General features: G+C 44.1%; 1 protein-coding gene across 4 annotated transcripts in view; it reads right to left on the bottom strand.

The window, feature by feature from the left end:
- GALNT10 (polypeptide N-acetylgalactosaminyltransferase 10) overlaps positions 1-25,356 on the bottom strand; it is a 230,234-nt gene that overhangs the window by 115,893 nt on the left and 88,985 nt on the right. For 2 of the 4 annotated variants that reach the window (XM_028493385.2, XM_028493384.2), the window contains exons 2-4: positions 19,409-19,495; positions 3,246-3,348; positions 497-635 (exon numbers count right to left, since the gene is read on the bottom strand). In XM_028493385.2, the coding sequence (XP_028349186.1) occupies positions 497-635; positions 3,246-3,348; positions 19,409-19,495 (329 nt within the window). Of the gene's footprint in view, positions 1-496; positions 636-3,245; positions 3,349-11,167; positions 11,266-19,408; positions 19,496-25,356 lie in introns of those variants that run through there. The other 2 variants (XM_028493387.2, XM_024118287.3) reach the window with 2 other exon arrangements.

The following is a 25,356-nucleotide window of genomic DNA, read 5'->3' as shown; positions in this document are numbered from 1 at the left end:
GTTAGCTGCCACTGTTATCTTTATAATCATTATGATATGTCCTCTCTCAAAGTGAGTTGAGATAGCTTATAACCAACATATAGATGTACAGGTGCACAGGATAGCTAAAATAAAGATTAAAAAAATAAAAAATAAAAATGCCACACACAGAAGGTGGAGAAAGGGAGGGTTGAAACGGCTGCTGCGACTGTCTTGCAAATTGAGGTCTGGACTTCCCTGTGGGCCAGAGTCAAAAAAGGAAATACAGAGGTCATGGTTTCTGCTGGTTGAAAAGAGGAAGGAGACCAGCTCTTTTGGAGAGACAATATTGTCCCTCGGCCACACCAGTTCTAAATTCTAGGAGAATCTGATCACACGAACCTGTGCACGAAGGCCCTGGGTAACAGGAGGAAATCTCCTCCAGCAGTGCTTCATGTACCTTTTTCTTTAATTAATTCTCAACAGGAGCCCAGGGCAAAATCCTTAGATCCCAGAAGATGAGAGATGTTACACTCACTTTGGGTGCCGAATATCAGGGAGAGAGCGATTCAGGGAGATTTTATCACTGACGTAAATGTTAAATCCATTTTCTCGGTATGCCTGATCCACTCTCTCAGCATCGGTCATGGGGAAGGGCCTCCCTTGTTCTCCGTTTCCTAGGAGCAAAGAGGAAAGTCAGTGTTGCTAATTAAATGGAGTGGGAAAGGGAAGATGAAAAATATGGTTAAATCACCAAGATAGAACTTTACACTTGATATACTGTGTTCCTCCAGATTTTGCAGGGCTAAAGAGGTGAGGGGAATGAGACTCAGCCATGGGTGTATCATGCACTTCAGACCTGTTCTCATGTAATGTCCCCAGCAAAGCTGTCAGGGTAGGCATACGAGCCCTCATTCTATAGACAGATAAACCAGGACTCAGAAAGGCTATAAAACCAGGTCTCTGGGCTCCAAAGCCCATGTTTCCCCCACTCTGCCAGGAGCCCCAAACGTCCCTGACCCTGAAGTCTGATCACCTGGACGGAAGGCCAGGTCACTTGCCTATGTGCTGATCGACCTTGGGCCAGTACTACCTCTCTGAACTGTAGCTTGTTCCTGTCTGGTACCCACACCACGCTGAGAAAGTCAAATGAGAGGTTGCATACATGAAAGCTTTCTGTAAACTATAAACCCTATTAACCATGTGAGGAAATACTATGATTACTCTCCAGGCAAGGCAAACTTTATACATAAATCAAAATTGCCACAAATGATAAAAGATGTTTTGATTTTTTTTAAGCCAGCAAACAAATTAAGATTTGCCTAGCCTAGGCCTGGATTGCCTGAAAAGTGTTGTTCTGAGCGATGGATTTGGGTGGATCCGGTACCAGTTTTCCTCTCTCTTTACAATCCATCTGGGGAAAGAGTCCCTGATGCTCCAGGAGATTACTCTCTGGGTTTCCAGGGTGCAGATGGTACGTGGGGATGTCTCCCAACCCCTGCAATAATAGCCCAAGCATCTGCCATTGGTAAGGGTCTGGAAGAAAGGGTAATAAAAGTCAGCTGATTCAACATCACCTCATCTTCTGGAGCCCATGGACTGAGCAACAACCCGTTTACTTTGCAAAGTAAATGTTGACAACATCAGCTTGATGAGAAGGTGCAAGCAAAGAGGGGAGCCCAGGGGTGGTGTCTCCTCCAATCCAGCCCAACGAGAGAGAGGACTCCGCCACCTGTAACTTGCATTGCTCTGTGATAAGACACTGCTGGCCAGTGCCCAGCACAGATCCCGTAAGGGACACAAATGGAACAGGCAGAAAAAGAAGAGCAGAAGCATCTTTGGGCGGGGAGGGAAGCTTCGGGAAGGCAGTGCAGGGGAGTGATTCAGAGTTCAGGCCCTGGAGCTGGGCAGGGTGGAGTTTGAAGCCCAGCCCTGCTGCTCCCAGCTGTGTCATCTCAGGAGCGCCTTCAGCCTTTCTACGGATGAGTTTTGCCCTTTGTATTCCCTGGGATGAGAAGGTTCAATGTGATGATTAAGGAGGGAATGCAGGGCAAGATGCCCGGCACACAGTGAGTGCTCCACACATGCTGGCTATTATTACTCTCCATAATGTCACCACTGCTTACTCTTTTCTAGCTAGTTAGCCCAATGTTCTAATAATTCCAGTATAACTGCCTGGAAAATTAGCTCTTTTCAAATGTTTCCTTCCTTAATTTAAATTTCCTTCCTTAATTTAAATCACTGGCATATAGAAAAATGCATGTCCTGTCTTTGATTTCCCTGACCATCAGTTGTTACATGAGCTCTATTCAGAGCCTATTGTCATCTGGTTTTGTCATAGTATAACTTAAAAAAAAAAAATAGTGGTGGGTACCTCTAACTGAGATAAAAATGAATAAAATACAATCCCTTATATTTCTACGGTGCTTTCCAGTGTTGTAAATTTTACTTTACTTGTCACCTTCACAACAACACCCTGAGGTTATCAAAGTAGGAAGCATGAGCCCCGGTGACAGAGGGGGAAACCGAGGCTCCAGGAGTATGGAATTTATCTGATGGTCACATGGCTGGTAGGTGGTATCTGAGCTGCTCTCCTGGCTCCTAGCCCAGGCTCTCTCTCGAGATGACTCGCCACATAATTTCTGCACCACCCCACCCCTTCCCAACTCTGCAGTGTAACAGGAACAGTTCCAAAGGCTAATTAGGCAAAGAAAACTTCAGCTGAAGCCCACTAGATTCATTCAACCTTGTGGCTATGGTGCTGGGTAGGGATCAACTCAGCCCTCTAGACCTGAGTTCAAGTCCCAAGCCTGCCTCTTTCTCACTGTGTGACTACAGGCAAATTACCCCACCTCTCTGAGCTCCAGGTCCCTTCTCATCAAATGCGCTACAAAGGTTGGTTAGGAGTTTCACCAACAAAAGTGTGGACCTTGGGCCTTGTTCACCATACACGTTCAGTAAGTGTTGGCTCTTATGATTACTGCTCCTCATTTTAGTGGTAAAATATCTTCGAGGAGGGAGACATTTTCTATCACCATAGAGGTAGCAGGGCAAAGTCCCGAGGGCAGTGGATCTGGTGATGTGAGTGGAGAAAGGGGTCAGCTAACAGGTGAAGCGGGGGATCCCAGGAACCAGGGGAAGGATGACGGCAAACAGACAGGGAGTCAACAGGAGGTCCAGATACCCCCGTTAAACACACACATTCACACGTGCGCGCACGCACACACACACATGCGTGTGTGCAAACGCTCTCCAGGGGACCGTCCAAGGACGCTCTGCTCTCCTACCTACACGCTGAGCATCCCTCTTGATGGCTTCTTTGTCGTGCCAGTCCTTCAGCTTCTGCCCATCTCCCAAGAAAAAGGTCTTCTTCTGCTGACTGTGTGAGCCCTTAAAAAAAGACAAAAACTGTGAAATAGAAGAAAAGGGGAAATAAGTTTAATAACACAGACCCAGAAATTACACTGCCTAAGGGAGCTTTCAGTATTGATTGAATGTCTGTCATCACTGGTTCATTGATTAATTTCCTCAGTATAGCTTTGTTAGTCCTACTCCGTGCCAGCCAGGTGTGCATAGTTCAGAAAGATGACACACAGTGTCCACCCTCCTGGAACTTACAAACCCACGGTAGAGAAAACAGATGGACAGACATTCCTTTCATGGAAGAGAGAAAGAGGTGGGTGTGATGCTGTCCAACAGAAATATAACGTGAACCACCTAGGTGAGCTGCATATGTAACTTTACATTTTCTAGTATTCACATTAAAAAAAGTTTTTTAAAACAGGTGAAGTGAGGGACTTCCCTGGTTGTCCAGTGGTTAAGACTCCGTGCTCCCAATGCAGGGGGCCCGGGTTTGATTCCTGGTCAGGGAACTAGATCCCGCACGAAGAAACTAAAGATCCCATGTGCCGCAAACAAGACCCGGCACAACCAAATTTTTTAAAAAAAGGTGAAGTGAGTTTTGATAATATATTTCATTTAGCTCCACGTACTCCATCTAAAGTACTATCCTTTCAACACACAGTGGAAAAAAGTGTTGAGGTATTCTACATTCTTTTTTTTTTTTTTGTACTAAGTCTTCAAAATCCAGTGTGTATTTCACACTTGTGTTCATCTCAGTTCAGCCTCATTCCAAGTGCTCAAGAGCCATAGGCGGCTAGTGGCTACATACTAGACAGGGCAGAGGCAGTGAATCTTGGGTGAGAGGTCTGGAGAAAGTGCTAGAGGACTTCACTTCTGCCTGGGAGAACTGGAGAAGGTTTCATGGACATGGGGGCCTTTGGGTTGGGCTTCACATAAGCGAAATGAGAGGCAGGCAGAGCACATGGCCTGGGCATAGACTTCCAGGTGCAGGTGGAGCACGGCAGGGCTGGGCTGGGCTCAAGGAGCACAGAGCACAGGAAGAGAAGTCGGGTCTCGGTCATCTCTGCAGTCCCAAAGAAGGCCCAGACTCAAAGAGGGGGAACAGTTGTCAAATGAGTGTGGAAGGTCTGAACAAGCACTTAGATGGCTGAAAGAAAACAGGAATATATAGCAGCTACAGGAGAGCAGCCCCAGGGGCTGCGAGAGGAAGGCATTTATTTTGGGTTTCGGAAGGTGAGCCCATGCTGGTGGGCCCATTAGGAAGCAGTTCCCCTAATTAAAGGAGGCCGTATTCCAGTGTCTGGGGTCATCAGAAGGTGCCAGATGCTTTCCCATGCCAAGAGGCAAGTCTAAGGACTTGGCCCCAGGGCTCAGTAAGAGTCTTCCCAAGGTAACACTGCTCCACACGGCTGTTTAAATACCTGTGTTCACCTACATGAGAACAGCTTTCCACCTCACCTTGCCCATTAAAAACCCTGCACACCTGTTCTTGCCACTGTGTCATGGAGAATCCACTAGTCCTATTTCCTATATAATTAACTAGGCCCTGAATGCGTGGTGTGCTGGAACATTAGCACTAACAAGAAGCCCCTGGAATAAAACCATCCCCAAGCCTGTTTATTAAGGCTCCGGCTGATTCTCGCGTTCGCAGATTTTTCACAACAGCTCTAATGATAATGACAATCCTTGGCATTCCCTCTCCTACAGACCTCTCTGAGCTGCAAGAAGAAAACTCTGAAAGTGGGCCTGCCAGATGTTGTGGTCAGAGAGGGAAAGAAAACTGCAAAAATAAAGGCCACGTGCCTGCAAACAGTTCTCAGGGGCTTAGAAATCACAGGAGCTGAGCTGGAAGTTCCTTCAGCAGGTTTCAACTGTGGTGAGCTACATTTCTACAGGAGATCCTTCAGTGCTGCCTTGGGAAGGTGGAGGCTGACAGTAAGAGCTTGACTCCCCTCCTTCAATCAGACCCGCAATGCATCTGTTTTTTTATACCGGGGTTCCATGTGGGATTTCATTTTTAAAAGGTCCTCTGCTAAAAACAAACTGACAATCAAATCTCCGAACAAGTGAACACATATACTTGGAAACTGAGCTGGGGCCACTGCCCTATTTCACAGACAGGGAAATTGAATCCTGGAATGGGTCAGGGATCTGCCCCAAGTAAATATTCTACCTCTAGATGTCAGGATTGGTCGGTCAAGAGCTGGTTAGTAATCTTTCCTCCAGCCCTCCCTCCCAATTCCTTCTCCCTCTTCTGCTACCCAAAGACTGGGAACTTCCACTGACGACGTTAGGTCACTGGTGGACCTAAAGAGGTTCTGAAAACCGCGGCTGCCTTAATGGGAGGAACCAATCTAAAGTGGTTCTCAAAACGTGAACCAGGAGCATCCACACCGGTTGGGAACTTGTTAGAAATGCAGATTCCCGAGCCCTGCCCAGGAAGTAGCAGCAGCAACTCTGGGGGTGGGGCCTGGCAATCTGGGTTTTAATAAGTCTTCCAAGAGATTCTGATGCACACTCCCGTTTGAGAACTACTGGTCTAGAATGAAGGAGGCCATAATTCTGCCTCCTCTGTGCTGGTCAGGCTACACTTGGGCTATTGTATCCAAGCTGAGCAGATATTTATCATCAAAGGTCACAAAAACCTTAGATGTGATCACTGGCAAACACAATCTGGTGGCTTCTAAGGATCTGTTGTTTTTTTTTTTTTTTAACTGCCAGCATGAAAAAAATGGAGGGATTTCTTATTGTTTTATCAAGATTCATTGGCTTCTCCTGAAAACTCAAAAGACACATCAATGCTCTGACCGAGCTGGGCCAGCACATGGCTCTCCACTTTGCCACAGTCCCCCGCCATTCCTTAGGGCATTTCACCTGGCTCTCATCTCTCACTCGTCTTACTTTGCTGGCCCCAGTGAGTTTGCAACAGGCTGCCACATACAGGTATGTATGAGGAAGATTAGAAACTGTGTTGTAGGAGGACTAGGAGATGGAAAGCCGTGGGGGACACAGGAGGATCTGTCTTGTTCTCTGAGGCCCTGAGGCTAGCGTGAGTGCCAAGGGCAGAAGTTACTGAATGACTGAGGGATTAGTTTAAGATAGAGAAGAAATTCTAAAAGTTGGACTGGTATTAGGGTGAAACAGGGGCACTTGGAAGAAGATAGAGGAGGCCAGGAATAGGATGCTCGCCTGTTCATCAGGATGTGAAGGAGGGGACTCAAGTGCGGGGTTAGGGCTAGCGCTTCTCGAACTTTCCTGTGCAGTACGATCATGTGGGGATCTTGTTAAACATGGATTCTGATATAGGAGGTCTGGGGCTGGGCCTGAGACTCTGCATTTCTAAAAAGCTCCCAGGGGATGGCTGATGCTGATCCCCGAAAAACACTTTGAGTAGCAAGGGTGAGGTGACCTTTACAAGGACATTTCAAGAGTCTAAGAGTCCAGAAAGGACACTGTTTCCTCCATATATTTGTGAAAGTCTTCTCACACTGCTGGGAACAGGGCATGGAGTTGAATCTCACAGTTGTGACAGCATAGAGGTAAACTCCCTTGAATGAACAGTGAATTGCTGAACCAACAGGGTAGAGAATTAAGATTCCAAAATTCTCGGAGTTTCACACTTAACAGCTTCAACCACCTCACTGCCTTTGCCTTAATGATGCATGTCCCTCTGGAATGATCTGCAGAGGTGGCCTGTTTTAGGCAGCCTCATTAGTTCTTATTTCCTCCCTAAACTAAGAGGACTTCGGAGCTTGCTGCCATAGGGACTTCTGCATGTCTAAACATGTTACTGGGGGGGGGGGTCCTCAAATAACCAAGCTACGCAGCTGCTCAGAAACAATTAGTCCACCTGTCTCCCATCTTACAGGTGGGGAAACTGAGGTCCAAAGAGGCCAAGCTACCCAACCAAGGCCACATAAGCAGGCCAGAGAATAAGAGCTATGTTCTTTGACTCCCATGCTGGGTTTTAGTGGAGACAGCCCTTGTAGTGTGGCCTTGGACAAGCTACAAGAGTCACAGGCACCTCGATTTTCCTACGTGGAAAATAGAGACAGCACTACCTGCCCAAAAGGTACTTTCAGATCAACCAAGAAAAATCACAAACTGTGTTATCGGGAGCACTTTCAGAGTTTACACATCAATGTGGGTACCAACTCCTTTAGGATTTTAAGAATCTACCGTAAATTGACATCTCATCAAATCACCTTGATACAGGGCTCAAATTTTACTATACAAGTTAAAAAGATTTCCAATAATAGGTCTGAGCTTTTGGTCAGAAAAGGAGTTGGTTTCGATCCTAAAACCACTGAGCATTCAGAGCCCAAAGGGCCCTTAGAATCCTATCCAGAAACTTTTATGAAAATTTTGATCAGGAGACTCTGACATCCACCCATGGAAACCCCACAGATAGATCATTCCAACTATTGACAAATATTTATCGAGATCTACTCTGTGCCAGGCACTGTGGTAGGCACTGGGGATACAGGCACGACAACACAGATCCCTTGTAGATGCTAATGGCTTTATAGCCAGATCAGTCTCTCTCAAAGGAAGGTTCTTGGGAGACCTGAACTCTCATTATAGATACAAATGCCTGGACCCCACCCTGAACCTATTAAATCAACATATCTGGGCGTAGGAGGCCAGGAAGACGCCTTTAAACACATTCCCCATGTGATTCACAATAAAGGTGGAAAACCACTTGTCAAAATCCAGCTGCCTCACTTGCAGATACGAAATCTGCAGCTAACAGAGTAGAACAGACTTGCCCCAAATTCCATAGTTTGTCAGCCCCAAAGACCAAACCAGATCTGGCTGTTCTGTCCCTGGGTTAGACTGTGAGCTCCTTGAAGGCAGGGGCACATCTGTTTTGAGCTGTCACTGTGTGTTCCTAGGTCAATACCTTAGGCCCTCAGTAAATATCAGGTGAATGACTGAATGAATGATTGCTCATTAATGGGGCAGGAAGTCTAGTTGGATGATTCAGAGCATTCTGATTCCAGAGACGGAAAAACTTAGGTTTTACTTCCTGGGCAGGTGGACCCCAGTGTCCTTGACTGATAAATAGGGAAAACTATCAGAATAACCTGCAGGTTAACCTGCACCTGAGGGGATGAACTGAACTCATCTATACAACGCATCAAGCTCAGTGTCTGGCACAAAGTTAGGCCCCTTCGGTAAAGGAGTGCAACTATTAATACGTTATTTTTGCAGAAGGATTATGATCTGGTGTATGTGATGGTCATGACTGGGGGAAAAGGAGAGAGATGGGAATCTAATAATAAAACTGGGAGCCCTGCAGAAGGACCTATTGAACACCTGAGCCAATTCAACTGGCTATTGCTGGTAACAGGATTTAGAGAGTTTCCTCATTAACAGCAGGTTATGTGCCCACGTGGAAATTCACTGTTCTTGAGGAAAGAAGAAAGTCCTGAGTTAATAGTGGCATTCTACAACAGAAACAAATGCCACAGACCTTTCCTAACAAGAAAAACACGAACAGTGCTTCTCAAAAGACAGCGATTCTTATGCAATGGCAATCACTTAATGTTATGCAAAAAAGCATGTCTGGGTTTCAATCCAGAGGTAATTTTAAGTTTCTTTAATTCTGCAGACTCACAGATTTGTCTATAAAAGCTGTGATTATTTTCCTTCAGCAACCATCTTCTGCTACTTTCCTTCCCCTATGTTCCCAGATGTCCTTTTGCTACAGGAAGCAGAGAGGTTGGAAAGGAGCACAGGGCAAGGGAGGCGAGGGAGAGTGTAGGGAGGAGGCTGGCAGAAAGATGGTGGAAATCACATTAAACAGTAAATTGGAAATGGATTCTGACTGGCCGCTCTAAATAACTGCTTCTGGTATCTGCATGCTTTTACTTAACATTCCACTGAAAGAATCGATTAGTGTTCAGACACACACACACACACACACACACACAAATGGAATTTTAATCTTTTGTTTAATCACTATTTAGCATGCCTGGCATCCTTTGGAGGGAAGCAAGAAAGGTGGTGAAGTGAGCCAACTGTATTCTGCCCAAGGAGAAAGGTCTGTTAAAGCACATACTCTAATCCCAGCGTTGCCGACTGGGCAACGACCGCTCAGAGAGGACACTTGTGTCTCTGGCTGAGCTGGCTAGTGTCTTCAAAACAATGGAAAAAGGGCTGAATGTTCAAAACCGGCAATGCGGAAAGGAAAACTGAGCAGGGCATCTGCTTCATCCAGGTTCCGAGGACTAGAACGGATTAGATTCTGCTGCAAATTTTAGGATAGCTTCCCTGCCCCCAACCCTCCTCTCAAATAACCCTACAAAGGCGCTGGAATGATTTTGCTTTGAGGCTTAAATGACTCCATGTAATTCCAAACATTTGTTTATCTGCTAAGTAGATTATTCTAATAACCTTCATACACACACACACACACACACACACACAGACAACACAGCAAAGCATTCTCTTCAAGGTTGCCTTCAAGGTTATCCTTCAAAGAGGGCCAGGGAGGACTTAATTTAGCCAAAAGCATAAAGTTACTTTAATTTAAGCAAGGGAGTTTGGACAACTGATAAATGTACTTTCTTCATGAGTTTTGAGGACATAAACTGAATTGTTTTATTTCTTCATTCACCTCATAAAAGAGGATGACTCCACTGAGGAATTAAGGACCTACTATGTCCAAAGAGCTGTGGAGGAAATAAAGAAAAATAAGATAATTCTTGGCCTCAACAGACAGCATGGATATAAGAAAGGAAAAAACACACAACACTGTATGTAATGTGAGTGCCTTGAAAGTTGTACAGATGAATTCTAAAGGTATTTACAAGTGCCAAAGGTTAAATTCTACTTAAGACCATCAGGGAAAAATTCCTGCAGAAGCAAGGTCTTTGACAGCTGCCTGAAAGGATGGGTAGGATTTTGACTGGTAGCCACGGGGAGGGGGGGATGGAGCCCAGCTGGAGGGGAAGCATGTGCAAAGAGATGGAGGTTAGAAAGTAAGGGACCTGTTTCCTTAGTGGCAAGGAGACTGATTTGGCTGGGATAAGTGGGATGCAACAGAGAGTCAGGAACAAGGAGGCCAGGAAGTCTGGACCAGAATCTGAGGGCCTTACATTTGAGCTGTTTGGCAGGTGGGAGCCACAAAAGGTCTTTGAGCAAGGAACAGGCTGGAGTAGAGGTCCAAGAACAAAATGTTACTACCTATCCACCTGTAATTAATCTCAGAGTCCCCCTCTTCCTGGGATAGATGCAGAGAGAAACACGATTTTGTTTTCATTCAGAAGCAATGTACCCTCATTGTAGGCTGAGGACCACTCTCCACCATTCCAGAAGTCAGACTGAAATGAGCTGACCTAAGCCCAGCCCTCACCTGGTAGGCCGCTGTTCTGAAAAAACCTACCTTCCACTACAACCAGGACCAAGCAGTATGAGAAAACAATTGCCCCTAAAGGGCACTGTTTATGAATGGACAGAGACACTATAACCCAGCAACCACAAGACTGACGAAGTCGGCCGGGCCCACGTCAGGCAAGTCCTGCTGTCCCACCCAGTAATCAGGCGTGTCAATTTTCCTCGCTCCGATAACTCTGTGGTCTCAACACCAGGATGTCGGAATCTGAAATCTGGGCGGGGCCCCATTCCCTAAGAGGGTAAGGTCATTCACAAATAGGAACCCTTGTTTAAAAAGGCTGATGTTGCGCTTCCAAGGGCAGAAGCAACCCACTAATCCAATTCACCCTTTTGTTTTGTACAGATGGCTCTAGAAAAGGTCATTTGCTACATACAGTGTGAAAGCTCATTAAAAGACTTTTTAAACAGCAGAGAGAAAAAGAGCCAAGATGTTTGTAATACCTACTATCTAAAGGGCAAATGGAGCCTTCAGTAACTTTTCTCTTTCATTCTAAAAGAATGATTGCAACTTGTACCATTTTCTTCAGAGGAAGTTTCCAAAGGGTTTATCACTGGAAAAACAAACAAAACAACAACAACACTGATCATCTGACAATGTTCATTTGGGTGTCTCACCCATCCATTGGTCCATCCACGTACATGTTTAATGAATACAAGCACATGCCAGGCTCTGTGCTAGGTATAAAGAATACACTGGTGAGCAAGACAGATAAGGGCCCTGCTCTCATAGAGCTTATAGTAGTGTGTGTGGCAGAAGGGAATATAGACTTTAATCCAGAACCACAAATAAATTTAAATAGTTACAGTGACCTGTGCAGAAAAGAAGGATACATGGTGCAAAGAGAGTCCCTTTCTTTCAGATTAGATCAGATCAGGAGGGTCTTATCCAGACAGAAAAGTCAGGAAAGCCTTCCCTGAGGAAACGGATGGAGTATGAGTAGAATAAACTCAGCAGAGAGAGGAGAACAGAGCATTTCAGACAGAGGGTGAAGTGAGGATGTGCAAAGGCCCATATCTGGCTGGGCAAATATGAAACCGGAGGGACTAAAAGAAGAGCAGGGTGTGTGTTGCACAGAGGAGGGGAAGCCTGGTGGGGATGTGAGGTGGGCAGGGATGAGAATTTTGTCTTTCCCCAGAAGCATTTGGAAATGAAGTATTTTATAGAAGGAGGTGGCAAGATCAGATTGCATTTGGAAAGCTCTCTTATAGCCACTGGAGAAAGGATTAGGAGGCCAAGAGGAAGGGTGGAACACAGGGAGGAGGCTACCATCACAGTGGTATAGGCAAAGATGATGCCAGTTTAGGCAGGAAGGTAGAAGCTGGGATGGACATAAGCATTTTTTTTTTTTTTTTTAAATAGAGTCACAAGGGTCCTGCAAGTCTGCAGTCAAGAAATGCAGCCTCTGGGCTTCCCTGCACAACAGTGAGAAGCCCGCGTACCGCAAAAAAAAAAAAAAAAAAAAGAGAACTACACAAAAGAAAGAGAAATTAGGGAGGCTGGTGATCCTCCTGTCCCCACGCTCAGCGAGCCTGTATCCTGGATGATGTCCCCAGGGGCCTAGTTCCCTCTGGCCTCTGGTACTGTGAGCACTTTGGTGCCGAGTGAGCCTACTCTTGGAAGATAAGTATTTTCATTACCTCAGAAGGCATCGTGATGACTTCAACCAGAGAAATAGTTATCAGTTTTAATGCTGGAGGAAAAACTGCCTCAGTTGGGCTTTTGAGAGGCGGTTTGTCTTTATATTCCATGGGTGATTGTCAAGGGTGATTCTGATTTTACGTTATTTTCACCTTAAGTGGTAAGTTTATTAAAACCTAACCCTTTCGAAAGATGAGACTTTACTATATCATTATTGTCATTCCATCCACTTTGTAGATGACAAAACTGAGGCCTGGAGAGAAAATCGATATGAAAGTGTTCTGCAAACTGCCAAGTACCCCATGCGTGTAATCATCACAGCTAGGAGTTCCTACCACACGTCGGCCCGCTGCTCCCCACATCTCCGTGCCTGGAAAGATTTGGGGAGCACAGTCGGCTGTCAGGAAAGCATGACTTGAGGAAGTGAATCATCCTTCTGTGCCTTGTTCACGAGGAGTCTTGAACATCCGCAGGCAGCCTGCTAAAAAGTGCTCTTCTCAAAGGCTCGGCGAATGGAGCATAACAGAGGGTCATTACATTGCTCTGCAGAGCGGATGCGGACGGGTCAGGAGAAAGGCAGGCAGAATTGGTAAGCTGAGCAGAAGACAAGTTCCAATCTTTCCAGGGACCAAAAAACGGCTGCAAACACATCCCGTCGGCTGGGGAATTAGGGCTGAGCCCCCAAGTAATAGAATAGTTGCTCTATTAAGAGTAAGAATTACAGTTATAATCCCCTACATTCTGAAGACAGCAAAACAAAGTCTATAGCTGAGCAGAAGACAAGTTCCAATCTTTCCAGGGACCAAAAAACGGCTGCAAACACATCCCGTCGGCTGGGGAATTAGGGCTGAGCCCCCAAGTAATAGAATAGTTGCTCTATTAAGAGTAAGAATTACAGTTATAATCCCCTACATTCTGAAGACAGCAAAACAAAGTCTATAAAAGCACTTGCTTTGGAGTCAGAAACACCTAGGCTTGTGTCACGGTTCTACACTCACTAGCTGTGCGACCTTAGGCAAATTACACTGTTCTTCCAAGCCGTGGTTCCTCAGATTGTAAAAGGCAGGATATTAACAGTATCTAACATAAAGGTTATTGTGAGAAGTAAAGCTCTTAGCAGTGTTTGGTATTTAGGAAGCACTTAAAATCATAGCTACCATTATTAGTTATTATTTCGATATCTAATTGCATTTTGCAATTTACAAAGCATTTTTTACATATATCATCCCATTTCTTCCTCACAATCACACTAGGATAAAGGCAGGCATCACCAACCTATCGTAATACTTTTCCTTATGGGTCCCAGACTCCGAGAATCCTTCTCAACACTGTGCTCCAAGCGGCCCTTACCAGTTAACCACTGTTGGCCAGAGGACGGGACCCATCTACCACGCCTGCCTTAAGCTGGAAGAGTGAGTTCCCAAGTACACCTGGTAGGTTGCAGTCTGCTGGTTGATTTCTTCAGGCTCTCTTGCTGCCCGCAAAGGTTCCCCAAGCAGGAGGAAGTGGAGAAGCAGAGACAGATGGCTGGCCTCTCCTCTGGTACTGGCCTCCCCTCATCCACAACTGCTAGGACCTTCCCCTGTTCCAGGTCTCAGAGTCACAGAATCTAGACGCTGAGTGGGAGGTTAAGATACTACCTCCTCTGATGGTCCACTGGACCCAGTAACCCTTTCTTTGTTACGGCACATGGATGGTTCCTGAGCCTGGCTTGGGTGCTTAGAGAATGGGAAGCTCTCTTCCTCCATACAGGTGACTCCAGTTATTAGAAAATTCCTTCTGGGCTCCCAAAATTCTTGGGGCTCCTTCCTGGCCCCCAAGGAAAGTCTCTGACTGGACTATGATCCTGGCCTCCTCGACCTGCCATCTTGGAACCTCTGAACTCCTTTCCTCTTCTCCATTTCTCCTGGGGTGTAAGCCACAAAGGACTCTCGAAGTCCCTGAGCAGTTCCCCCACCTCCCACCTCCCCTACCCCCATCCTACTCTCACTCTGGCATCCTTGTTCTTAAATAACGATCTCTTACTCGTACAGTGCCCCAGGCAGGATTCATAAGGTGTAACCACAATGGCACAAAGGATGGTTTTCTCAGAATATACCACACTGCTATGAATGTAGCCTCTCCTGCAGAAATGAATCCAAACCCTCAGGCAAACCTTCCCTGACCTCCCTGACTAGATCATAGTCCCTGAGTGTGCCCCTGTAGCATCCTTATGGCTCCTTTGTGATTTCACATTCATTCAGGTGCTTATTTCATTACTGACTATCTCTCCTCAAACTGTGAGGTCAATGAGGGTAGGAGATAGCAATTTTTGTTGACCAAATGAATGAGGAGACATCTTTTGTTTTATCTTTTCTAGATGAAAGAAGGTCATCCATGATTAGACATGTCTAATATAGCCACAAGGATGTAATACCATAAGGGGTTCTGAGGATTAACTTTATCCTCTGACTAATAAATGGCTTCAGGTCAACTTAACGAGCTATAAAAACTGAAGAGAGCTGGCTCACCTGATCCTAAAACGATCTGTAAAAGATGCAACCGACTTTGAACTCTGCCACCTTTTTCCTCCTTTCATTTTGTGAAATACAATTCATATTTTATAGCAAGACGAGAAAAATTTAAACATAAAAAGTCTTCTCTGCCCTTTGGCCTCCCCTCTCCCCACACTGTGTATTGTGTATCTGCATTGTGCATCGACCAAACCTCCCCCATCTGCAGGAATACCTGCTCAACCACAAAGAGCAACATTCTCCTACCATCAACAAGACAACTCCTTAAAAGATAACATTCCTTCCTGATTTTGTAAGGGGGTCACACAACCCACCAGGATGACACTTAGATCTGGATTATGTAAACTGTCAATAATACATCATTTGATACAGAGCCCTCTGTCTCAGAAAACTTATATAACTGTGCCTTGATTTCTAACTGGCAGAACAGTTCTCAGAGCTTTGAGATGCTTTTCCCGGTTATAATCCTCAAATTTGGCTCGAAAAAAATTTTCCAATTCTTTCTTAGATCGACTGATTAATTTTTCGTCAACAATTTTCAAGTTGTTTCCTTTCTGGATTCCTACCCTTTAGGTTGTGGCAGAAATTGCCATTTATCTCCCAGCAGCTATTCTCTTTTTCTTCCACTGTGATAGAAATTTCAGCTGGTAATATGACTTCTCAGAATAAAGATGATATTTCCCAGACATCCTTGCAGCTAGGTGTGGCCCAACTGGGTTCTATCCAAAGAGATGTGGGTGCAGGTGTTGTGTGGCAGTCCACGGAACCTACCTGAAGACATCACTGGTGTGCACCTTTTCCTTCTTTACTCCTTCTATCTTGCTGTCTAGAATGCAAATGCCACCACATTGGATCACAAGATGGAGGTCCATGGCCTAGGGATGGTGAAGCTACTTGTGGGAAGAAGCCTAGGTTCCTGAGGATTTTATGAAGCAGAACTGTCATACCAGCCCTGGGATGCAAACCTCCAGACTTTTAGGTGAGAGAAAAATAAACTTCTTTTGTGTTTAAGCCATTCAAATCTAATCTCAGCTGATACAAGCTTCTTTTCTTGAGGCCTGAAATCCTGAGAAGCAACTTGGGTGTGGTGGAGAGGACCCTGAAGGAGGATCCAGAAAATCCAGGTTTCAAACTCCTGTCTCTGCATTTATGAACAGTGAGACAGCAGACAGGTCCCTTGTCTTTCTAGGTCTGCATTTTTTGACTGCAGAATGGAGGTCAAACAATGTCTGTCCATGACATGATTATCTACATTAAAAAATCCTAAGGAATCTACAAAAGCACTAGTAGAACTAGTGAGTTCATCAATGTCACAGGATACAAAGTTGTCACATGAAAATCAATTGTATTTCTAAATATCAGCAATGAAATGTTGGAAATGGAAATAAAAATATCATTTACAATGGCATCAAAAATACTAACTACTGAAGGGATAAATTTAATGAAACTATGCAAGACCTAGTCACTGAAAACTACAAAACACTGCTGAGAGAAATCAAGGATCTAAATAAACAGAGACATATATCATGTTTATGGATCAGAAGACCTGATATTGTTAAGATGTCAATCTTCTCAAAATTTATCTAGAGATTCAATGCGATCTTTGTAAAACTAACATGCAAGGGATCTAGAAGAATATGCCAAAACAATTTAGAAAAAGAGGAACAAAGTTGGAGAACTTAATACGTCCTAATTGCAAGGCCTGCTCAAGGGCTACGGTGACCAAGAGAGTGTGGTACTAGAGCAAGGGAAGACATGTGATCAATGGGAATAGGGTGGAGAGTCCAGGTATATAATCAGCTGATTATGAGCAAAGGTGCTAAGGAAATGCAATGGGGAAAGGATGATCTTATCAACAAATGATGTCAAAAAATTAGGTATCACGTGCCAAAAAATAAACCTCAACCCTTACACCTCACGGCATATACAAAAATTAACTCAAAATGGATAACAGACCTAAACATAAGAGCCAAACTATAATATTTGTAGAAGAAAATATGTGAGCAAATTTTAGTGACCTAAGTTTAGGCAAAGGTCTCTGAAATAGGACACAAAAAGTGTAAAATATGGGTAGGTTGGAATTCATTGCCATTAAAAGCCTTTGTTCTTCAAAGGGCAAGCCATGGGCTGGGAGAATATATTTGCAAAACAGGCATTTGATAAAAGACTTATATTCAGAATGCATAAAGGACTCTTACAGCTCAACATCATTAGTTATTAGAGAAATGCAAGTCAAAACCACAAGGAGATATCACTTTACACCTACCAGGAGAGCCATAATTTAAAAAATGGAAAATAACAAGTGTTGGCAAAGAAACTGGAACCCTCATGCATTGCTAGTGGAAATGTAAAATGGTGCAGCCTCTGTGGAAGAGTTTTGTGGTTTCTCAAAAGTTTAAACGTAGAAGTATCATATGACCTAGCAATTCCACTCCTAGGTATGTATCCAAAAGAACTGAAAGTAGGGACTCAAACAGATATTTGTTATGCCAACATTCACAACAGCATTGTTCATAACAGTCAAAAGGTAGAAATAACTCAAGTGTCCCTCAACAGATAAAAGGATTAAACAAAATGCAGCACATACATAATACAATGGAATAGTTATTATTCAGCCAGAAAAAGAATAACATTTTGAAATATGCTACAACAAGGAGGGACATCAAGAATATTATGCTGAGTGAAATAAGCCAGACATGGAAGGACACATATGATTCCACTTATATGAGGTGCCAACTAAAAATTGGCACTTGCCATCTGCCTCTACAAAGATGAAGTCACTAGCCACTGCAGCCACTGACCTTCAACACACCCTGAAAGCAGTTCAGGGTGGAGATCAGGAATGAGGCACTTGGTGCTCTGGGAAAAAATGGCAGAATAGGTCTTCAGGTAGATATTTTCAGGAGAAGACTTTACGAGCCTAATTCTTACATCTCCTCATATCTAGGATAGCACTAAAATAATTAATGGAGACATCTGCTCCTCGTGACCAGCGCTACCTTCTGCAAACGTGTGTGCTTGATTGCATGTACCCCCCCTTCACCCAAATCACATATACACTGACTTCCCCTCCCACCCCCGCCGACCTCTTTGGAGCAGTTTCTTGGAGCAAACTGAAATGCTATCTCCCAGGCTATAGTCCTCATTTCACCCCAGATAAAACTTAACTCACAACTCTCACGTTGTGCTTTTTTTTTTTTTTTTTTTTAAGTCAACAGAGGAACCTAGAATAGGCAAACTCACAGAGACAGAAAGCAGAAGAGAGGTAATGGTGGGGGGCAGGAAGGGGGAGTTATTGTGTAAACGGAGTTATTGTTGAGGATGATGAAAAAGTTTTGGGCATAGTTGTAATGGTTACACAGCGCTGTGAATCTATTTAATGCCACTGAATTGTACCCTTCTGAACTGTTAAAATGATAAATATTATGTTATGTATTACCACAATAAAAAAAATTATACCTCCCTCCTCCCCTGCCCTGCCTCACCCACAAAAAGTAATCCTTCCAATTTTCAACCCTTACATATTCTAATGCTCTCTTGGAGATACATTAGATGTATACTAGCATATTAAAGGCTCTGTGAAGTCTCACAAAAAAGAAAGCTGCCTCACTGTTTAATCCAGCATTTCACAAATTTATCTGATGAGAAGTCCCCCTGCCACCCCCTTCAGCTAGAGAATGATTAATATCCTCGGGAACCCATGGACCTCAGTTTGCAATGCTATGCTACTAATGACAGGGTTTATGAGGGAGAACACAACAGGGTTCCTCCCCTGTGCAGTCAGTTTTCTGGGTTTTTCTTTAAAGCACATAGACATGGAACAACTACAAAAGATTTCAAGTTGACATACTGATTTGGAGGGAAGGAAATAAAGTTTATGATAATATAAGATTCTTCTAAAAGGAAGCTTCAGTCAAGTGCGGAAGCATCTGTCATCCATCTGTTTACTCATCTAACCATTCATTCATCTGTTCATCTAATGATCGTTTATTGTGCAACTACTATTTGTTGGCCTTGGGTTAGGTGCTTCAGGAAGTAACATAGAAGAAATGTTTTTTGTCTACATCAAAGGCCAAATTTGACACCACTTCATTCTAAAAATTGCCACTGGAACCTGGGAAAAGAATTATTCTCCCAAAATAATTGTTCTGGGAACAGTTCTGCAGAGAGCACTGGGGCTGGGCATTGAAGGATGAGTATAATGTGGGCTGGTGAAGGTACCACAGAAGCAAAGGTGGTCAGGTTGCCCAGAAAGTTTCCTCTTTTGCCTTCTACTCACACAGAAGACTGCAGACTGTTTTAGACACCTGCCTTCTTATAACTCTGGTTAATGGACCACTGTACATTTTCCAGATGGTTTCTCACACATAAATTTCCCCAAAAACCTTTGCTTAGCTTGAGAAACAATGAAGTTGAAGTCGGGAGGGGGTTCTTGTTCTTTTCGTCTAGAGAATTTAGTAAGATTTCTCAGGATGCCTGTGGTAGACAGATTGAAAGAGTGGCCCCAATCCTCCAGCCCTCCCTGTGTCCATACCCTTTGCAGTGGGATCCTCTGGCTCCTCCCACCGAGAGATGGAGTCTGTTTCCCCAGCTTCTGAATCTGGGCAGGCTTGGTGACTTGCTGTGGACAAAAGAAGGAGGCAGAAGTGACAGCGTGCCAGTTTTGAGCCCAAGCCTCTAAGATCTGCACTCTTCCACCCTTGTGTTTGTTTGTCTGTCTCCTCAAATGGAACAAGCCCAGGCTAGTATATGCTAGAAGGAGGGGAGGGGCAGGTGGAAGAGGAACCCTGTGAAGAACAACCGAGGTTATACCGGACTAGCTGACAGCTAGCCAACCCCTAAAGATATGAGAGCCCAGCCAGGCCAGCGGAGCCGCCCAGCCCACCACGGCTGGTCCGAGATGCATGAGACAGCCCAGCCGAGACCACAGAAACCGCCCAACTGACCTGTAGACCCGTAGCAATAACACATGATTGCTGTCTGAAGCCTCTGAGCTTTGGGGTCGTTTGTCATGTAGTATTGTGTGTGGTCATAGAGCGATAAAATGACTTTAGAGAGGATTCAGAAGATTCAGTTCAGTTCTGTGTTTGCATCCAAGGCACCAAACAGAAATGTAACTGTTGCAATTCTGCCACCCTGCCTTATTTTTGAAAGATTCCAATTATACCTGTCTTACAACGCTCAGTTCAAATACCACATCCTCAAGAAACCCTAATTCTATCCCCTTCCACTTACACAATAATCTTCCCTCCCACTGACCTCTCACTGTGCCCTCTCTACCCTTCTCCTTTTGGAAATTAGCCCTTAAGGTCTCAGATTATGGCCATTTGCATACACGTCATTCCCCTCTACCGGGTCCTAAACCAGTGCTTTCAAACTATCTGTGATGAAGAACCACTTCGTTTTAATTTCTAATTCATCGCGAACCAAACCATCTGTGGCAGGCAGGATTCTAAGAATGCCTTCCAATCACCCTAATCCTCTTACACTCCCCTCCCCTTTGAGTGTGGGTAGAACCTGGGAACGTGATGAGATATTACTCTACTGATTACGTTATGTGGCAAAAGGAGATTATCCAGCTCGACATGATCTAGCCACACAAAAAAGAGTTTTCTCCATCTGGCAGTACAAGAAGTCAAAGTGACTCAAAGAGTGAGAAGAATTTGATGTGACATTGCTGGCTTTGAAGATCCAGGGGCCATGTGTGTGGTTTCTAGGAGCAGAGAGCAATCCCTGGCTGACAGCCAGCAAGGAAATGGGGACCCAAACCTACAACCACAAGGAACTGAATCTGCCAACAAGCCGAATGAGCCTGGCAGTGGATTCTTCCCCAGAGCCTCCAGACAGGAGCCCAGACTGGCGACACATTGATTTCAGCCTTGTGAGACCCTGAGTAGAGAACCCGGTTGAGTAAACTTGGAGTCATGACCTATAAAACTTTGAGCCAAAGAATGTGCATTGCTTTAATACAGTAAGCTTTAATAAAACAAGTTTGTGTTCATTGTTACACAGCAACAGAAAACAAATACATCTCCATATAGAGTGGCCGATTATATTTTCCAAAGGCGGCTGCAACAAAACCTTATGTCCCACATGTTCTTTTAGAACCTTTCCACAAGCACATTACGAGATGGGATCTAGATCCCCTCCCTCTGAAGTCGGGTAGAACTTTGTGAATCCTTCAAGCAATGTGACTTCTGAGACTAGATCATAACGAGGCCATGCACTTCCACCCAGCTCCCTTACGACACTGGCCAGTGGAACCCAGCCATGCTGCTCAGAAGAGGCATCCTCGCGGAAAGGTGACCAAGGCACCAGCCTGCCAGCTCTATGAGTGAGCCATGTTGGAAGGGGACCCATGGGCCCTGGCGCAGCCACCCTGCAGGCACTGTGTGGAGCAGAGGTGACCTGAGCTGTCCACCCCTGCTCAAATTGTAGATCTGTGAGCAAATAAATGACAGTTGTTGTTTTAATCTACTAAGGGTTGGGGCGGTTTGTAAAGCAGCAATAGTAGCTTGAATGAGTATGCAGCTTGTGCCTGTAACTCACCACAAGTTTGACAACACGTGAACTGATCCATATCTATTCAACAAAGCAAGTCCACTGAGCACGCACTTGGCTGTTGTGGCAAAGTCCAAATGCCATAAAAGTTTCTAAATGCTTGTCTTCAATATCTGTGTTTATTGCACTGTGTACTGGCGCCATTCTGCAGTCTACACTTGGGGCGGCCTGGCTGTAAAAGATCTCTGGGCCACACCCATTCTTATTCTTTTCTGCATCCTCCCAAATGCCTGGTAAAATTCCTGGAAATAGCAGGAATTCGGTAAAGGTTTATGGACTGAATAGAACATTCAAAGAAAGCCAAGGCTGGAAGCTCAACTCACTCATTTTATAGATGGTAATGTGGTGGTCCAGAGAAATGAAGGGATATACTCAGGGTCACGGGGTGAAAAACTGGCAGAGCCACAGAATTCCTGAAACCTTCTAGTCTAGGCTTTGCCAACTCAACTGCCTGCAGGTGAAGAGGGGTGGCCAGATGTAAGATAATACAGAGGATGGAGGCTGGTGAAAAGTTGCCAAGTGATGGTCAGTGAAAACAGATGTTCAGTTTTTAAGAGTCTGGAAAATTCAGATTTCTGGAGATTATTTCTTGATTTTTAACATACTATCTGGATAAACAAATATGTTTGCATGCTATATTTGGTCCAGCGGGCCACCAGTTTGCAATTCCTGAGCACCTCTAATTTATAAGTAAGGAAACTGAGGTCCTGAGAGGTTAAAGATTTAACTAAGAATATACGGGAAGAGATAGCAAGGCCATTTTCTGACTTGTCTGGGAACTTGGTGATGATGATTAGAATTACCAACATTTATTGAACACCTACCATGTGCATGGCATTATGGCAGGCACTTAGACCTACGATCTCATTTAATCCTTTTGACAGTCCTAGAAAGTAGGCACAAGTATTCCCCCTTTCTACAGATTCAACAAGAGACTCAGAGAAGCTAAGTAGTTCACCAAAATCATAGTGTAAACAAGCAGTGGGTCTACATTCCTAACCACACTTTTACAAGGTGAATGAGTCTTCTCCCACCTCATACCATTTCACCGTCCCCTTAGCATCCTGCCTATCAAAGCCCCAGGTTCAGATTTACCTAGAAGAGCTGCAAAATCCCCCTGTTAACATTTCTCTATCATTTCAACCCATCTAAGGGTGACCTGTTTGCTGTCCCCCAGAGTCTAAGCGACACTCAGCCGGTGCACAGCTCAGCCTTCCCAGGTGCTGACTCCCCAGAGGGGTAGAGGGCATCTGCAGCTATGCAGTGAAGCAGCAGCTTGTACCTCAGGGCTAGGACGCCCCAGCTTCTTTGCTAAACAGAAGGGAAGCATAGGATTGGGGAGGTGGGAGGGGCCTGAGAGAAATAATTTAGATCTGTTATTCCCAAACTGCATTCAATGGATCCCTTAGAGATGCAGCAACCAGGAGCTGGGGGCGGGGGACCCTGGGCAAGAAGGGATCAGATTTCTTCTTCGTCCTACATTCATTAGGCTTCCGAGTAAGATTATATGACAAGTGTTCTACTGCTAAAATACAAGTTTGAAAACCAGTGATCTAAGCCAACCCTTCATTGCATTTTTAAAAGACAAACCCTATAATTCGATTTGCAATTATAAAAATAATAAAGGCACATGGTGAAAGATTCAAAAACTCAAAAGGGTATACAATGAAAAATAAAAATCTCTTCCCACTTCCAACCCCTAGACCCACTCCCTAGAGAACAGCACTACTAATCATTTACTGAGTATTCCTTCCAAAATATTTTTTTGAATTTTATTATTTTTTATACAGCAGATTCTTATTAGTCATCCATTTTATACACATCAGTGTATACATGTCAATCCCAATCACCCAATTCATCCCACCACCATCCCCACCCCCCCGCCGCTTTCCCCCCTTGGTGTCCATACGTTTGTTCTCTAAATCTATGTCTCTATTTCTGCACTGCAAACTGGTTCATCTGTACCATTTTTCTAGGTTCCACATATATGCGTTAATATACGATATTTTTCTCTTTCTGACTTACTTCACTCGGTATGGCAGTCTCTAGATTCATCCACGTCTCTACACATGAGCCAATTTCGTTCCTTTTTATGGCTGAGTAATATTCCATTGTATATATGTACCACTTCTTCTTTATCCGTTTGTCTGTCGATGGGCATTTAGGTTGCTTCCATAGCCTGGCTACTGTAAACAGCGCAGCAATGAACACAGGTGCATGTGTCTTCTTTTTTGTGTGTGTGTGTGTCTTCTCCAATTATGGTTTTCTCTGGGTATATGCCCAGTAGTGGGATTGCTGGGTCATAGGGTAATTCTATTTTTAGTTTTTTAAGGAACCTCCATACTGTTCTCCATAGTGGCTGTATCAATTTACATTCCCAACAGTGCAAGAGGGTTCCCTTTTCTCCACAACCTCTCCAGCATTTGTTGTTTGTAGATTTTCTGATGATGCCCATTCTAACTGGTGTGAGGTGATACCACATTGTAGTTTTGATTTGCATTTCTCTAATAATTAGTGATGTTGAGCAGCTTTTCATGCGCTTCTTGGCCATCTGTATGTCCTCTTTGGAGAAATGTCTATTTAGGTCTTCTGTCCATTTTTTGATTGGGTTGTTTGTTTTTTTTAATATTGAGCTGCATGAGCTGTTTATATATTTTGGCGATTAATCCTTTGTCCATTGATTCATTTCCAAATATTTTTTCCCATTCTGAGGGTTGTCTTTTCAGTTTGGCTGTAGTTTCCGTTCATTTGCAAAAGCTTTGAAATTTCATTAGGTCCCATTTGTTTATTTTTGTTTTTATTTCCATTACTCTAGGAGGTGGATCAGAAAAGATCTTGCTGGGCTTCCCTGGTGGCGCAGTGGTTGAGAGTCCACCTGCCGATGCAGGGGGCACGGGTTCGTGCCCCGGTCTGGGAGGATCCCACATGCCACGGAGCGGCTGGGACCTTGAGCCATGGCCTCTGAGCCTGTGCGTCCGGAGCCTGTGCTCCGCAATGGGAGGGCCCACAACAGTGAGAGGCCCGCGTACCACACACACACACAAAAAGTTGGAAAAAAAAACAAAAAACATATACTATTTTTATTACTGTAGCTTTGTAGTATTAGTCTGAAGTCAGAGAGTCTGATTCCTCCAGCTCCGTTTTTTTCCCCTCTAGATTGCTTTGGCTATTCGGGGTCTTTTGTGTCTCCATACAAATATTATGATTATTTGTTCTAGTTCCATAAAAAATGCCATTGGTAATTTGATAGGGATTGCATTGAATCTGTAGATTGCTGTGGGTAGTACATTTTCACAATATTGATTCTTCCAATCTAGGAACATGGTATATCTCTCTATCTGTTGGTATCATCTTTAATTTCTTTCAACAGTGTCTTATAGTTTTCTGCATATAGGTCTTTTGTCTCCCTAGGTAGGTTTGTTCCAAGATATTTTATTCTTTTTGATGCAATGGTAAATGGGAGTGTTTCCTTAATTTCTCTTTCAGATTTTTCATCATTAGTGTATAGGAATGCAAGAGATTTCTGAGCATTAATTTTGTATCCTGCAACTTTACCAAATTGATTAGCTCTAGTAGTTTTCTTGTGGCATCTTTAGGATTCCCTATGTATAGTATCATGTCATCTGCAAACAGTGACAGTTTTACTTCTTTTTTTCCAATTTGTATTCCTTTTATTTCTTTTTCTTCTCTGATTGCCATGGCTAGGACTTCCAAAACTATGTTGAATAACAGTGGTGACGGTGGACATCCTTGTCTTGCTCCTGATCTTAGAGGAAATGCTTTCAGGTTTTCACCATTGAGAATGATGTTTGCTGTGGGTTTGTCATATATGGCCTTTATTATGTTGAGGTAGGTTCCCTCTATGTCCACTTTCTGGAGAGTTTTTATCGTAAATGGGTGTTGAATTTTGTCAGAAGCTTT

Source organism: Physeter macrocephalus, chromosome 8, assembly GCF_002837175.3.
Source record: "Physeter macrocephalus isolate SW-GA chromosome 8, ASM283717v5, whole genome shotgun sequence".
Classification (NCBI taxonomy): domain Eukaryota; kingdom Metazoa; phylum Chordata; class Mammalia; order Artiodactyla; family Physeteridae; genus Physeter; species Physeter macrocephalus.
This window is presented reverse-complemented; position numbering and strand designations above follow the sequence as displayed.